At 35.7% G+C, this 14,425-nt stretch overlaps 1 protein-coding gene across 5 annotated transcripts in view; it reads left to right on the forward strand.

Moving 5' to 3' along the window:
* The window catches only part of LOC105475102 (adaptor related protein complex 3 subunit beta 1), a 300,089-nt gene that overhangs the window by 30,033 nt on the left and 255,631 nt on the right, over positions 1 to 14,425 (forward strand). For all 5 annotated transcript variants that reach the window (XR_011624903.1, XM_071098787.1, XM_071098786.1 and 2 more), the window contains exon 2: positions 1,017 to 1,092. Coding sequence is in view for 4 of the 5 variants with exons in the window: in XM_071098787.1 (XP_070954888.1) it covers positions 1,017 to 1,092 (76 nt within the window). In the remaining variant the exon portion in view is untranslated. The remainder of the gene's footprint in view (positions 1 to 1,016; positions 1,093 to 14,425) is intronic.

Here is a 14,425-nt window from a genome sequence, read left to right on the forward strand (position 1 = left end):
GAGGTTGGGCTGTTCTAAAAATTGACACTTCATTCCTCTTCATTGGTCACTTCTCTCTCCAGATAAAACTGGTAGAGGAGAATAATGGGACACTTTTGGGGAACAGAAAAGGGGAACAAGCAGGAGAAAATTATTTTCTTCGTTTTTTGTCATGTATGTGTGTGACCACATTTCCTTTCTATTTAGTTCCTATCTAATTCTTTTTTTTTTCTTACCTAACTTCAGTAAGATTTTTTTAAAGGTTTCTTTTAGGGTTTAGGATTTTCATTATAAAAGTATACATAGTCATTAAGTAAATAGGAAAATACAGCAAAAAGCAAAAGAACAAAATACAGTCACATATATGGTTAATTTCTCTCCCTTTTCTGTTACCTGTGAAATGTGAAAGAGCCTGAAAAGTTTTATGCAGGGATCCTAAATTCCTTAAGGTGAACATTTATAGTATGTTTAATAGTCGTATGTTCTCCGAGACAGTTTTTATAACTGCCTCTACTGTTTAAATATTTTCAAGCTGTATTTTTAATTAGGAAGAAGTAGGTGTTTTAATTATTTAATTGCATTTTGTCTTCACTAGTGGTCACCATTGCATTTAATTTTATCAGCTGTTTGGAAAGTAAGGCTCATTTTTTTTTCATAATAAATTTCATTGCCTTTATTCCTTTTGAAAAAAATGTGCTTAGCTTTTACTTTTTTTTTTTTCTTGCAATGACAGTTTGTAATATTTAACGCTTGTATTAGTTTGCTAGGGCTGCCATAACAAAATGCCACAGACTGGGTGGCTTAATCAGCAGAAATTAATTTTCTCACAATTAGTGCCTGGGAGTACAAGATTAAGGTGTTGGCGGGTTTGGTTTCTGATGAGGCCTCTCTCCCTGGCCTGCAGATGGCGACCTTCTTGCTGCAGTTACTTAACATTGCCCATGATATTATTTCTAATTCTTATGAAAATGATGTATTTTAAGCTACCTATTATAAAAATCAAAGTATGGATTTTTTTTCCTTCTCTTTTGTAATAGGAATGAAGATCTAAAGCAAATGTTAGAGAGCAACAAAGACTCTGCTAAATTGGATGCTATGAAGCGGATTGTTGGGGTAGGTAAAATACTTGTTTACTTCAATTTTGGAAAAATGGACAAGCAGTGGTTATACTATATTAAATATATATATTAAATAATATGTTAAATACCAAGTCTAATATTCTATTTGCTGTTAATATTAACTTAGAATTTCCTGTCTAAAAATGTTAAACAAAAAGGTACATTATTGAAGTATCAAAAATCAAGAAACTTAGGTTTTAATTTTATCTTTTCTTTGTTTTAATTTCCCTGTATCTAATTTCAAGGTATTTCTACTATGAGAATGAGGTATTAGTCATTTTGAAGACAAAATAAGATGATATACAAGCCTATTTTGACCTCCTACAAAGAGGGATACTAAAGAATGATTTTTTGTCCTTTCACAGCCTAAATGTTGTGAGCATACTTTCATCTGTTTTTCAAATTCTCTTACTACCAATAGAAAAACTTTATTCAGTTTAGAAGCCTAGAACTTCTAATAAATATTATTAAATATAAGAGCATTCACCAGTGTTCAGCTGTAAAACAAAACATAAACAATTGATTAATAAGTTATGAGGATTCTATTGCCAGAGAACTAAGGATATAATATAGTTCCTTAATTATTTTTAATTTTTTAATTTTAATTTTTTATTTTTCCAGGGTTTTAGTTGTATATACCATCTTTAGTAAAATAGGTTTGCAATTTGTGTTGCACTCTCTAGATCTCATTTGTTTTTCCACATTCACAGAGAAACTTGCTTAATTCTAGTGACTATCTGATGCTAAGGAGTTTTGCTTTTGTTTCAGTGGAATCAAATTCATAAAACCAATTTTTCTTATTAATACTATTTCTCATCACCATTGCTGATCTTATTTTCCACTTAATTTTATATAATAAGGTCAAAATTGAATACATTTGCATAATTGCATAAATAAACTACTGTAATAAGGCTATGACACAACTAAAACAATACTGTTTTCCAGCAGGCAGTGCCATCATATGAGAGCTTCAGATCTCTCTTCCTTTCTTGATATATTAAAGTCCAAATTACATTTAAGAAAGATGGTTAACAGGTATTAGCATGCTCTGTTAAAAAGTGAGGTGGTTTGATAATGAAATATATTAAAGTCAAGAACTAATTGTATCTGTAGGACATCTATGATTGACTTGATCCGTGCTTTCATGTTTATGCTATTTGGCAGTGTAGGGGCAATTTTGAGGATTCCATTGTAAATTTTTGATTTGTTAATGTTATGCTTTATACATAAGAGGATTTATGGGCAGGCAGTTCTTGCTTTGCATGGCTTTTGTACACATGAATTTCAATTACTACAGTTTAGTTAAGTAACACCAATCCCCTAACAATATGGTTCAAATTTCATTTACCATGGTATATTAATTGTGTACTTGGATAATGTACAAACTTGACTGCTAGCTCTTCATTCTACAAATAACTATATAAATTACAAACATGTATCATGATCCATGACCAATCATGTCACTTCTTTCAAAATCTGTCAGCGATTGGTCACTGTGCATCTGTTACTCAGTTTATGCACAGACAACAAAGCATGTAGTTGTGTTGCCTCTTTGTCTCCCAGCAAGAAACACATGTGACATTTTACAGAAATGAATAATTGAAAGAGGCATTTGCCCAACAAACTGAAAGTACAGCAAAGAAATGAAAAGTGATAACATGTAATGAAAATCAGGTAGAATATAAATGAAGTTATACAGAAATAGCTGGCTGTGGAACTATTGACATTACAAGTTTTTAAGAGACTCTGAATTTATAGCTGGAGGAGCTTGGTAAAGGTGAGATTTTCAACCAGCATAAATGATGAAAGTGATTTTGTTGAAGAAAATGAAGCTGTCTCAGAGGAAGTTCTGCCGGCAGAAGACCTCACATTCATTAAAGGAACTCTAGGAGATAGTTGAGAACATTGAAAATGCAAAGGATAAAATGTTGGAAGCTGATCCAGACTTAGAAAGGAGCTTGATAATTTACTGAGGAATACAAAAGATACTTCCTCAGTATAATGAGTTAAACACTGATAAGAGAACAAACTCTGTTCAAACTACTCTTGATAAGTTAATTTTCTTTGCTTTTTTTTTTTTTTTTTTTTAAGAGATAGGGTCTTTTTCTGTTGTCCAGGCTGGAGTACAGTGGTACAGTCATAACTCACTGTAGCCTTGAACTCCTGAGCTCAAGCGTTCCTCCCACCTCAGCCTTCTGAGTAGCAGGGACTACAGATGTGTACCACTATGCCCAGCTAATTTTTTTATTTTTATTTTTTGTAGATACAGAGTCTTGCTATATTTTCCAGGCTGGTGTAGAACTCTTAGTTTTATGTGATCTTCCCACCTCAACCTTTCAAAGTGCTGGAATTACAGATGTGAGCCAGTGTGCCTGGCCAAGTTAATTTTCAATTTTTCTAATGTTTTAAGTTATAGTATACTAAATATTGATTTTTGTGTTTTCACTTTCCCATAAATTTATAACTGACAGTAAAAGAGTTAATGTTTTGACAGAAATTTTAAATAGTATCCAGGGATTTAGTGAAATAAATTACCTTAATGGGATGTAAGAGCCATAGTTTAAAGAAATAAATAAGGGCAGTCCCTGCTTTTCTTGGTAGTGCAGGTCTATGCCCTGCAGGAATGCAAGCTGAAACCATGGAAAGAAATCTTCTTTTTTTTTTTTTTTGAGACACAGTGTCATTCTGTCGCCCTGGCTGGAGTGCAGTGGCACGATCTCGGCTCACTGCAACCTCCTGCAACCTCTGCCTCCCAGGTTCACGCCATTCTCCTGCCTTAGCCTCCCAAGTAGCTGATACTACAGATGTCCGCCACCACGCCCAGCTAATTTTTTGTATTTTTTAGTAGAGAAGGGGTTTCACCATGTTAGCCAGGATGGTCTCGATCTCCTGACATCATGATCCTCCCGCCTTGGCCTCCCAAAGTGCTGGGATTACAGGCGTGAGCCACCGTGCCCCACTGGAAAGAAATCTTAATAAGCCAATTGGAAAAGTTACAGTTGATCTATGATGTTTAAAATTTTTGTCAAAATAAGAAAATTAGCTGGGTATGGTGGTACATTGTTTTGAGTTAATGACTGTAATAAATAGTTTGGTATAAATCTTTCCAGACTGACTGTTTATCCCTTCTTTCCCTTTCTTCCTTCAATAACAATGCTTTGGTTCTATGTATGCTTTAAAGGATTCAACTTGGGGCTGTTGCTTGCATCTTTTTAAAAATTATTGGGTTGGAAATTGTTTAAAAGACCAAGATTTTTCTGCAGTGTTGGTGTGCATCAGGATGAATTCCTGGTTATTGGGCCTGAGGTTTTACTGGTGATGTGACACCTATAGAACTTTAGTGGTTTTTCTGTCAGTTTTGCTCCAGTGTCGTCTCTGGTATACAAAATAAGGGTCAGTTAACTTTCTGTATCTCTATTTATTCTTGGCTGTTGATTCTTAAGAGTTACAGTTGGGTCTGAAATCCTTTGAAACCTTTTCTGTCCGTTTTTGTTACCTGTGAATTAGCTAGCATCTGAATTTTATCTCATCTTTATTGCTTTAAAGAATGACCAGTGGAAATTAAAAATTAAACATAATTTCATCCTTTTCAAAAAACTAGATTTAAAAATTATGTGAATTTTTGGATCTAGATTATTATTCAATACAGTCATGCATCACTTAGAGTCATGCATGACAGGGATGCTTTCTGAGAAATGCATCCTTAGGCGGTTTGTTGTGTGAACATCATAGAGTGTACTTACACAAACCTAGTATACTTACACAAGCTTACTACACACTTAGGCTATATGACATAGTCTATTCTTCCTAGGCTGTAAATCTGTACAGCATGTTACTGTACTGAATACTGTAGGCAATTGTAACAAAATGGTAAGTATTTGTATATCTAAACGTAGAAAGTTACAGTAAAGATACAGTATTATAATCTTATAATAAGATTGTATATGTGGCCCCTCCTTGACCAAAACATGTGGCACATGACTGTAATTTAAAAATAACACAAAATTCAATCAGTGTAACATACCACATTAACAGAAGGAAAGGGGAAAATCCCTCACAATCATCTCAATTTATGCAGAGAAATATGTGACAAAATTTAATACACCTTGATGATAAAAGTACTCAACAAACTAGGAATAGGAGGAAACTACCGTAGCCTATCTGTTAAAGAGCAGGTGTGGAAAACCCAAAACTAGCATCATACTCAGTAGTGAAAGACTGAAATCTTTTACTCCAAGATGAGAAACAAGGATGCTTGCTTTTACCACTTCTATGCAACACAGTATTGGAAATTTTAGCCAGAACAATCAGGCAAGAAAAAGAAATAAAAGGCATCCAAATGGAAAAGGAAGAAGTAAAATTATTTTTATTCGCATCATCTTATATGTAGAAAACCCTAAAGATTCCACAAAAAACGGTTACAACCAATACGCAAATTTACCCAAGTTGCAGGATAGAAAAGCAACGCACCAAAATCACTTGCATTTCTATACATTAACAATGAAGAATTTGAAAAGAAAATTAAACAAATATTCATTTATATTAGCCTCAAAAGGAATAAAATATTCAGGAATAAGCTTAACCAAGGAGATGAAAGGCTTGTACACTGAAACATTACTGAGAAGAATTAAAGAAGACAGAAATAAATGGAAAGACATCTATGTTTCTGGGTTGGAAGACTAATATTGTTAAGATGTCAAAATGATCTGTATATTCAATGCAATTCCTATCAAAATTCCAATGATATGTTTGGCAAAAATAGAAAAAACTTCATCCTAAAATTTATATAGAATCCCGTGAGTCCCCAAATAGCCAAAACAACCTTGAAAAGGTGCAAAATTGACTGGGTACAGTGGCTCATGTATGTAATCCCAGCACTTTGGGAAGCCAAGGCAGGAGGATCATTTGAGCCCAGGAGTTTTAGACCAGCGTAGACAACATGGCAAGACCTTGTCTCTGCAAAACTAATAATAAGAAAAAATTACTGCCTGTGCCTATGGTCCCAGCTGCTTGGGAGGCTGAGGTTGTGGTATTGCTTGGAGTGAGCTGTGTTCATGCCACTGCACTCCAGCCTGGGCAACAGAGCGAGACCCCATCTCAAAACCCTGTCTCAAAAAAAGAAAAACAAAGCAAAACAAAACAAAATTGAATGTCTTATACTTCCTGATTTCAAAACCTATAGCAAAGCATAGTAATGAAGACATTGTAGTACTGGAATAAAGACAGACAATGTATAGTCCAATGGAACACAATAGGGAGCTCAGAAATCAACCCTGACATAATGGTCAAATGATTTTTGATAATGATACAAGATCAATTGGGAAAGGACAATCTTTTCAGGAAATAATGTTGGGGAAACTGGATTATCTATATGCAAGAAAATGGTGTTGAATTTCTTTCTATATCACACCATAGATAGAAATAAATAAAAATGGATCAAAGACCTAAATGTGAGAGCTAAAACTATAAAACTGTTAGAAGAAAGCTTAGAGAAAAAGCTTTATGACATTTGATTTGGCAAAAGGTTCTTAGATACAACACTAAAACATGAGCAGTAAAAAAAAAAAAAAAGTAGATTATTTGGATTTTATCAAAATTAAAACTTGTGTGCATCATAGGACACTGTCAACAAAATGAAAAGGCAACCTGTAGAATACAAGAAAATATTTGCAAATCATATATCTGATAAAGGTATGATATCCAGAATATATAAAGAACTCCCACAACTCGACCATTAAAAACCGACCAGATGGCTGGGTGTGGTGGCTCACGCCTGTAATCCCAGCACTTTGGGAGGCTGAGGTGGGCGAATTACTTGAGGTCAGGAGTTTGAGACAAGCCTGGCCAACACGGTGGTCTCTACTAAAAAGACAAATCCTGTCTCTACTAAAAATACAAAAATTAGTCAGGTGTGTTGGTGGGCGCTTGTAATCCCAGCTGCTTGGGAGGCTGAGACAGGAGAACTGCTTGAATCCAGGAGGCAGAGGTTGCAGTGATCCAAGATTGCGCCACTGCACTCCAGCCTGGGTGGCAGAGCGAGACTGTGTCTCAAAAAACAACAACCGGTGGCTCTTGCCTGTAATCCCAGCACTTTTGGGAGGCTGAGGAGGGCAGATCACGTGAGGTCAGGAGTTTGAGACCAGCCTGGCCACCATGGTGAAACCTCGTCTCTTTTAAAAATATAAAACTTAGCTGGGCATGGTGGCGGGCGCCTGTAATCCCAGCTACTTGAGGGACTGAGGCAGGAGAATTGCTTGAACCCGAAAGGCAGAGGTTGCAGTGAGCCTAGGTCACGCCATTTCACTGCAGCCTGGGTGACAAGAACGAAACTCTGTCTCAGAAAGAAAAAAAAACCAACAACAACAACAACAAAAAAAACCGACCAAATGAAAAAATGGGTAAAAGACCGGAATAGACATTTCTCCAGAGAAGATATATAGATGGCCAATAATTACAGAGAAAGATGCACAGCTTCACTAATTATTAGGAAAATGGAAATCAAAACCATAGTGAGATCACTCTCCACCATTAGGATGATTATTATCAAGAAAACAAAATTGTAGGTGTTGGTGAGGGTAGAGAAATAAGAATGCTTATGCATTGCTGGTGGAAATGTAAAATGGTGCAGTTACTGTGGAAAACAGTATGGTGGTTCCTTAAAAAATTAAAAATGGAATTATCAGATAATTCACCATTCTCCTTTTGGGTATATACTGACAACAATTGAAAGGAGATACTCGAACAGATATTTCTACATCAGTGTTCATAGCAGCATTATTTATAGTAGCCAATAGGTAGAAACAACCCATGTGCTCGTCAGTGGATGAATAAACGAAATGTGGGACATCTGTGCAATGGAATGTTATTCAGCTTTAAGAAGGAATGGAATTCTGATGCATGCTACAACATGGATGAACCTTAAGTCATGATGCTGAGTCAAGTAAGCCAGACACAAAAAAATAATATTGTATGATTCCACTTTTATCAGGTACCTAGAATAATCAAACTCATAGAGACAAAAAGTGGAATGGTGGTTGCCAGCGGCTAGGGGGAAAGCGAGAAATTGGAAGCTTGTCTTTCAAAAATCATTTTGGACATTTATTTTAAATATTATGAACCATATGAAAAATAGTTCTGTAGGCATGAGCTCTGTCCCACTCATTATGCTTTCACTTTTTTTTTTTTTTAACTTACATTCCTCCTCATTCTTTTTTTATTTTCTATTTTTTATTTTTGAGATGGAGTCTCGCTCTGTGGCCCAGGCTGGAGTGCAGTGGTGTGATCTGGACTCATTGCAACCTCCACCTTCTGGGTTCAAGCAATTCTTCTGCCTCAGCCTCCCAAGTAGCTGGATTACAGGCGTGTGTCACCACACCCAGCTAATTTTTGTAATTTTAGTCGAGATGGGGTTTTATCGTGCTGGTCTTGAACTCCTGACCTCCAGTGATCTGCCCTCCCAAAATGATGGAATTACAGGCATGAGGCACCGCGTCCGGCCCCTCCTCATTCTTTACATTTTTGGTTTATTTTCAGGTGACGGGGGGCATTTCATTTAGGAAGAGAATGTAGATGGTATTCTTTCAAAGTCCTTGCCTGTCAGAACAGGTTTCTGTGTTTTTTCCATGTGAAAATAGATTACTTAAGAATAGTATTATTGGGTTGCAATGTTTTCTTTTCCTTAAAATTTTGTAGATTTTATTCTTGATTTCGTCTGGCTTTAGCTGTACAGAGCAGAAATGTGATGCGATGATAGTGAGATTGCTTTTTAAAAAAACATTTAATTTTTATTTCTTTTAATTTTATTATTATTATTGTTTTTTGTTTGTTGTTTTGAGATGGAGTCTCGCTCTTTCGCCCAGGCTGGAGTGCAGTGGCACGGTCTCAGCTCACTGCAACCTCTGCCTCCTGGGTTCAGGTGATTCTTCTGCTTCAGCCTCCTGAGTAGCTGGGATTACGGGCACCCACCACCACACCCAGATAATTTATTTGTATTTTTAGTAGAGATGGGGTTTCACCATGTTGGCCAGGCTGGTCTCCAACTCCTAGCCTCAAGTAATCCACCCGCCTTGGCCTCCCAAAGTGCTGGGATTACAGGCGTGAGCCACTGTACCTGGCCATATATATATATATTTTATTTTTGTGGGCACATAGTAGCTGTATGTATTTTGGGAGTACATGAGATGTTTTAATATGGGTGTGCATGTGAAATAAGCACATGATGGGGAATGGGATATCTAGCTCCTTATACATTTATCCTTCTTAGTTACAAACAATTCAATTACACTCTAAGTTATTTAAAAATGTACAATTACATTATTATTGATTGTAGTCACCCTGTTGTGCCGTCAAATAGAAGGTCTTATTCATTCATTCTGTTGTGTTTGTACCCATTGACCACTCCACCTTCCCTGTGTCCCCCACTTACTTTCTCAGCCTCTGGTAACCATCCTTCTACTCTCTATGTCCGTAAGTTCAATTGTTTTGATTTTTAGATCCCACAAATCTAAAAATTGTGATGAGATGTTTGTCTTTCTTTTTTTTTTTTTTTTTGAGATGGAGTCTCACTCTATTGCCCAGGCTGGAGTGCAGTGGCACGATCTCTGCTCACTGCAAGCTCCGCCTCCCGGGTTCATGCCATTCTCCTGCCTCAGCCTCTCAAGTAGCTGGGACTACAGGCGCCTGCCACCATGCCTGGCTAATTTTTTGTATTTTTAGTAGAGACGGGGTTTCACTGTGTTAGCCAGGATGGTCTCGATCTCCTGACCTCGTGATCTGCCTGCCTTGGCCTCCCAAAGTGCTGGGATTACAGGCATGAGCCACCATGCCCAGCCAGATGTTTGTCTTTCTATGCCTGGTTTATTTCACTTAACAAGATCTTCAGTTCCACCCGTGTTGTTGCAAATGAGTGAATCCCATTCTTTTTTATGACTGAATAGTACTCCATTGTGTATTTGCCCCACATTTTCTTTATCCATTAGTCTGTTGGTAGACACTTAGGTTGCTTCCAAATCTTAGCTATTGTAAACAGTGCTGCAGCGAACATAGGAGTGCAGATGTCTCTTTGCTATACTGATTTTCTTTCTTTTGGGTTGTATCCAGTAGTGGGATTGCTGGGTCATATAGTAGCTCAATTACTAGTTTCTTTTTGAGGAACCTCTAAACTGTTTTCCATAGTGGTTGTACTAATTTATATTCCCACCAACAGTGTACAGGGGTTCCTTTTTCTCCACATCCTCAGCAGCATTTGTTGTTGCCTGCCTTTTGGGTATAAGCCATTTTAACTGGGGTGAGATGATAATTCGTTATAGATGATAACTCATTATAGTTTAGATTTGCATTTCTTTGATGATCAGTGATGTTCGGCATCTTTTCATATGCCTGTTTGCCAATTGCATGTCTTCTTTTGAGTAACGTCTTTTCAGATCTTTTGCCCCCTTTTTATCATTTGATCAAATCTTACCCGTTTTTAGATTATTAGACTTTTTCCTATAGAATTGTTTGAGCTCCTTATATATTCTGCTTTTAAATCTCTTGTGAGATGGATAGTTTGCAAATATTTTCTCCCATTCTATGAGTTGTCTCTTCACTTTGTTGATTGTGTCCTTTGCTGTGCAGAAGCTTTTTAACTTGATGTGATCCAATTTGTCTGTTTGTGCTTTGGTTGCCTGTGCTTGTGGGGTATTACTCAAGAAATCTTTGCCCAGACCAAGGTCCTGGAGATTTTCCCCAATGTTTTCTTGTAGTAGATTCATAGTTTGAGGTCTTAGATTTAAGTCTTTAATACATTTTGATTTTATATTTGTATATGGTGAGAGATAGGATCTAATTTTGTTTTTCTGCATATGGATATCCAGTTTTCCTAGCACCATTTATTAAAGAGACTGTCTTTTCCTCAGTGTATGTTCTTGGCACCTTTCTCAGTTCTCTGTAGGTATGTGGATTTGTTTCTGGGTTCTCTGTTCTGTTCCATTCGTCTGTGTGTCTGGTTTTTTTTTCGCCAGTACTTCCTGTTTGGTTACTATAGCTTTGTAGTGTAATTTGAAGTCAGGTAATGTGATTCCTCCAGTTTTGTTCTTTTTGCTTAGTATAGCTTTGGCTATTCTGGGTCTTTTGTGGTTCCATATAAATTTAAGATTTCTTTTTCTGTTTCTGTGAAGAATGTCGTTGGTATTTTGATAGGCATTACATTGAATCTGTAGATTGTTTTGGGTAGTAGGGACATTTTAACAATATTGAGTCTTCCAAGCCATGAACATAGAATATTTTTCCATTTTTTGATGTCCTTTTCAGTTTCTTTCTTCAGTGTTTTATAGTTTTCACCATAGAGAGAGTTCACTTCTTTGGTTAATTCCTGGGTATTTAATTTTGCGTGTGGCTATTGTAAATGGGATTACTTTTAAAATTTCTTTTTCGCCTTGTTCACTGTTGGCATATAGAAATGCTCCTGATTTTGGTATGTTGATTTTGTATCCTGCAACTTTACTGAATTTGTTTATCAGTTCTAATAGTTTTGTGGTGGAGTCTTTAGGTTTTTCCCAATATAAGATTGTGTCATCTGCTAACAAGGATAATTTAATTTCTTCCTTTCCAGTTGGAGACCCTTTATATCTTTCTCTTTTCTGATTGCTCTAGCTAGGACTTCCAGTGGTATGTTGATCAACAGTGATGACAGTGGGCAACCTTGTCATGTTCCAGAGCTTATAGGAAAGACTTTCCGTGTTTTCCCATTCAGTATGATACTAGCTGTGGGTTTGTCATATATGGCTTTTATTATGTTGAAGTATATTCCTTCTATTCCCAGTTTTTTGAGGGTTTTTATCATGAAAGGATGTTGAATTTTATCAGGTGGTTCTTCAGCATCAATTGAAATGATCATATGGTTTTTATTGCTCATTTTGTTGATAGGATATATCACATTGATTGATTTGTGTATGTTGAACCATCCTTGGCATCCCAGGGATAAATCCCACTTGGTCATGATGAGTGATCTGTCTGATGTATTGTTGAATTCAGTTTTCTAGCATTTTGTTGAGGATTTTTGCATCAATATTCATTAGAGATATTAGTGTGTCATTTTCTTTTTCCTTGATGTGTCTTTCTCTGGTTTTGGTATCAAGGTAATACTGGCCTCGTAGAATGAGTTTGGAAGTATTCCCTCCTCTATTTTTCAGAACAGTTTGAGTAGGATTGATATTAATTCTTCTTTAAATGTTTGGTAGAATTCAACAGTTAAGCTATAGGGTCCTGGGCGTTTTTTTAGTGGGAGACTTTTTATTACAGGTTTGATCTCGTGATTTGATATTGGTCTGTTCAAGTTTTGAATTTCTTTCCGATTCAATCTTGGTAGTTTGTATGTATCTAGGAATTTGTCCATTTCTTCTACGTTTTTCAATTTATTGGCATATATAATCGCTCATAGTAGCCAGTGATGATCCTTTGAATTTCTGTAGCATCAGTTGTAATATCTCCTTTTTCATTTCTGATTTTATTTGGATTTTTCTCTTTTTTTTCTTAGTCTGGCTAATGGTTTGTCAATTTTGTTTAACTTTTCAAAAAAACCTTTTTGTTTCATTGATCTTTTGTATTTTTTCATTTCAGTTTCATTTATTTCTTCTCTGATCACTATTATTTCTTTTCTTCTACTAATTTTATGTTTGGTTCACTCTTGCTTTTCTAGTTCCTTAAGATGCATCGTTAGATTGTTCTTTTGAAGTTTTTCTTCTTTTTTGATGTAGGCACTTATAGCCATGAACTTCCCTCTTAGATTTTTCAATTTCCTTCTTAATTACTTCATTGACCCACTGGTCATTCAGGAGCATATTGTTTAATTTCCATGTATTTGTATAGTTTCCAAAATTCCTTTTGTTATTAGTTTCTAGTTATATTCTATTGTGATCAGAGAAGATGCATATTATTTCAGTTTTTTGAATGCTTTAAGGCTTGTTTTGTGACCTAACATATGGTGCATCCTTGGGAAAGATTTATGTGTTGAGGAAAAGAATGTATATTTTGCAGCTCTTGGATAAAATGTTCTATAAATATCTGTTAGATTCATTTTTGTCTATAGTGCAGATTAAGTCTGGTGTTTCTTGATTTTCTGTTTGGAAGATCTGTCTAATGCTGAAAGTGGGGTGTTGAAGTCTCTAACTGTTATTGCATTCGGGCCTGTCTCTCTCTTTAGCTCTAATCATATTCACTTTATATATCTGGGTGCTCCAGTGTAGGGTACCTATATATTTAAAATTGTTATATCCTCTTGCTGAATTGACTCCTTTATCATATAGTGACCTTCTTTGTCTCTTCTTACAGTTTTTGTCTTGAAGTCTATTTTGTTTGGTATTAGTATAGCAACTCCTGCTCTTTTTTCATTTCCATTGGGATGGAATGTCATTTTCCATACCTTTGTTTTCAGCTGATACATGTTTTTATGGGTAAAGTGTGGTTTTTTTTGTGGGCAACAAATCAGTGGGTTTTTTTTTTCATCCATTCAGCCACTCTGTGTTTTTCTGATTGGAGAGTTTAGTCCATTTATGTTAAATGTTATTTGATAATTAAGGACTTATTCCTGCTATTTTGTTATTTGTTTCCTAGTTATTTTATGGTTTTCTCTTCCTTCTTTCTTTCCTTCCTGTCTTCTTCTAGTGAAGGGATTTTCTCTGATAGTATGATTTAGTTTTTTGTTTTTTACTTTTTCTTTATATCTTGTATGTTTTTTGGTTTGAGGTTACCAGACGCTTGCAAATACTATCTTATAATCCATTATTTTAACCTGATAGTAATTTAACACTATTTGCATAAACAAACAAGCAAAAAGAAAACTCATACAACTCTGTGCTTTAATTTTGTCTCCTCACTTTTTAACCTTTTGTTGTTTCTGTTTATATCTTATTGTACCGTGTCCTGAAAACTTGTTGTAGTTACCATTTTTGATTGGTTCATCTTTTAGTTTTTGTACTCAGGATAAGAATAGTTTATACATCACAGTTACAGTTTTATAATAGTCCTTGTTTTTCTGTGTACTTACTATTACCAGTAAGTTTTGTACCTTCAGTAAGTTTTTGTACCTAATTTATTGCTCATTAATGTCATTTTCTTTCTGATTGAAGTATTCCCTTTAGCATCTCTTGTAGGATAGGCCTGGCATTGATGAAATCCCTCAGCTTTTGTTTGGGAAAGTTTATTTCTTCTTCATGTTTGAAGCATATTTTCCCTGGATATACTATTCTTAGGTGAAAGTTATTTTTCTTCAGCACTTTTAAATATGTTAGGAAACCTTACATGTTTCCGCTGAAAAGTCTGCTGCTGCACATATTGGAGCTCCCTTGTAT

This window comes from Macaca nemestrina, chromosome 6 (genome assembly GCF_043159975.1).
Source record: "Macaca nemestrina isolate mMacNem1 chromosome 6, mMacNem.hap1, whole genome shotgun sequence".
Taxonomy (NCBI): Eukaryota; Metazoa; Chordata; class Mammalia; order Primates; family Cercopithecidae; genus Macaca; species Macaca nemestrina.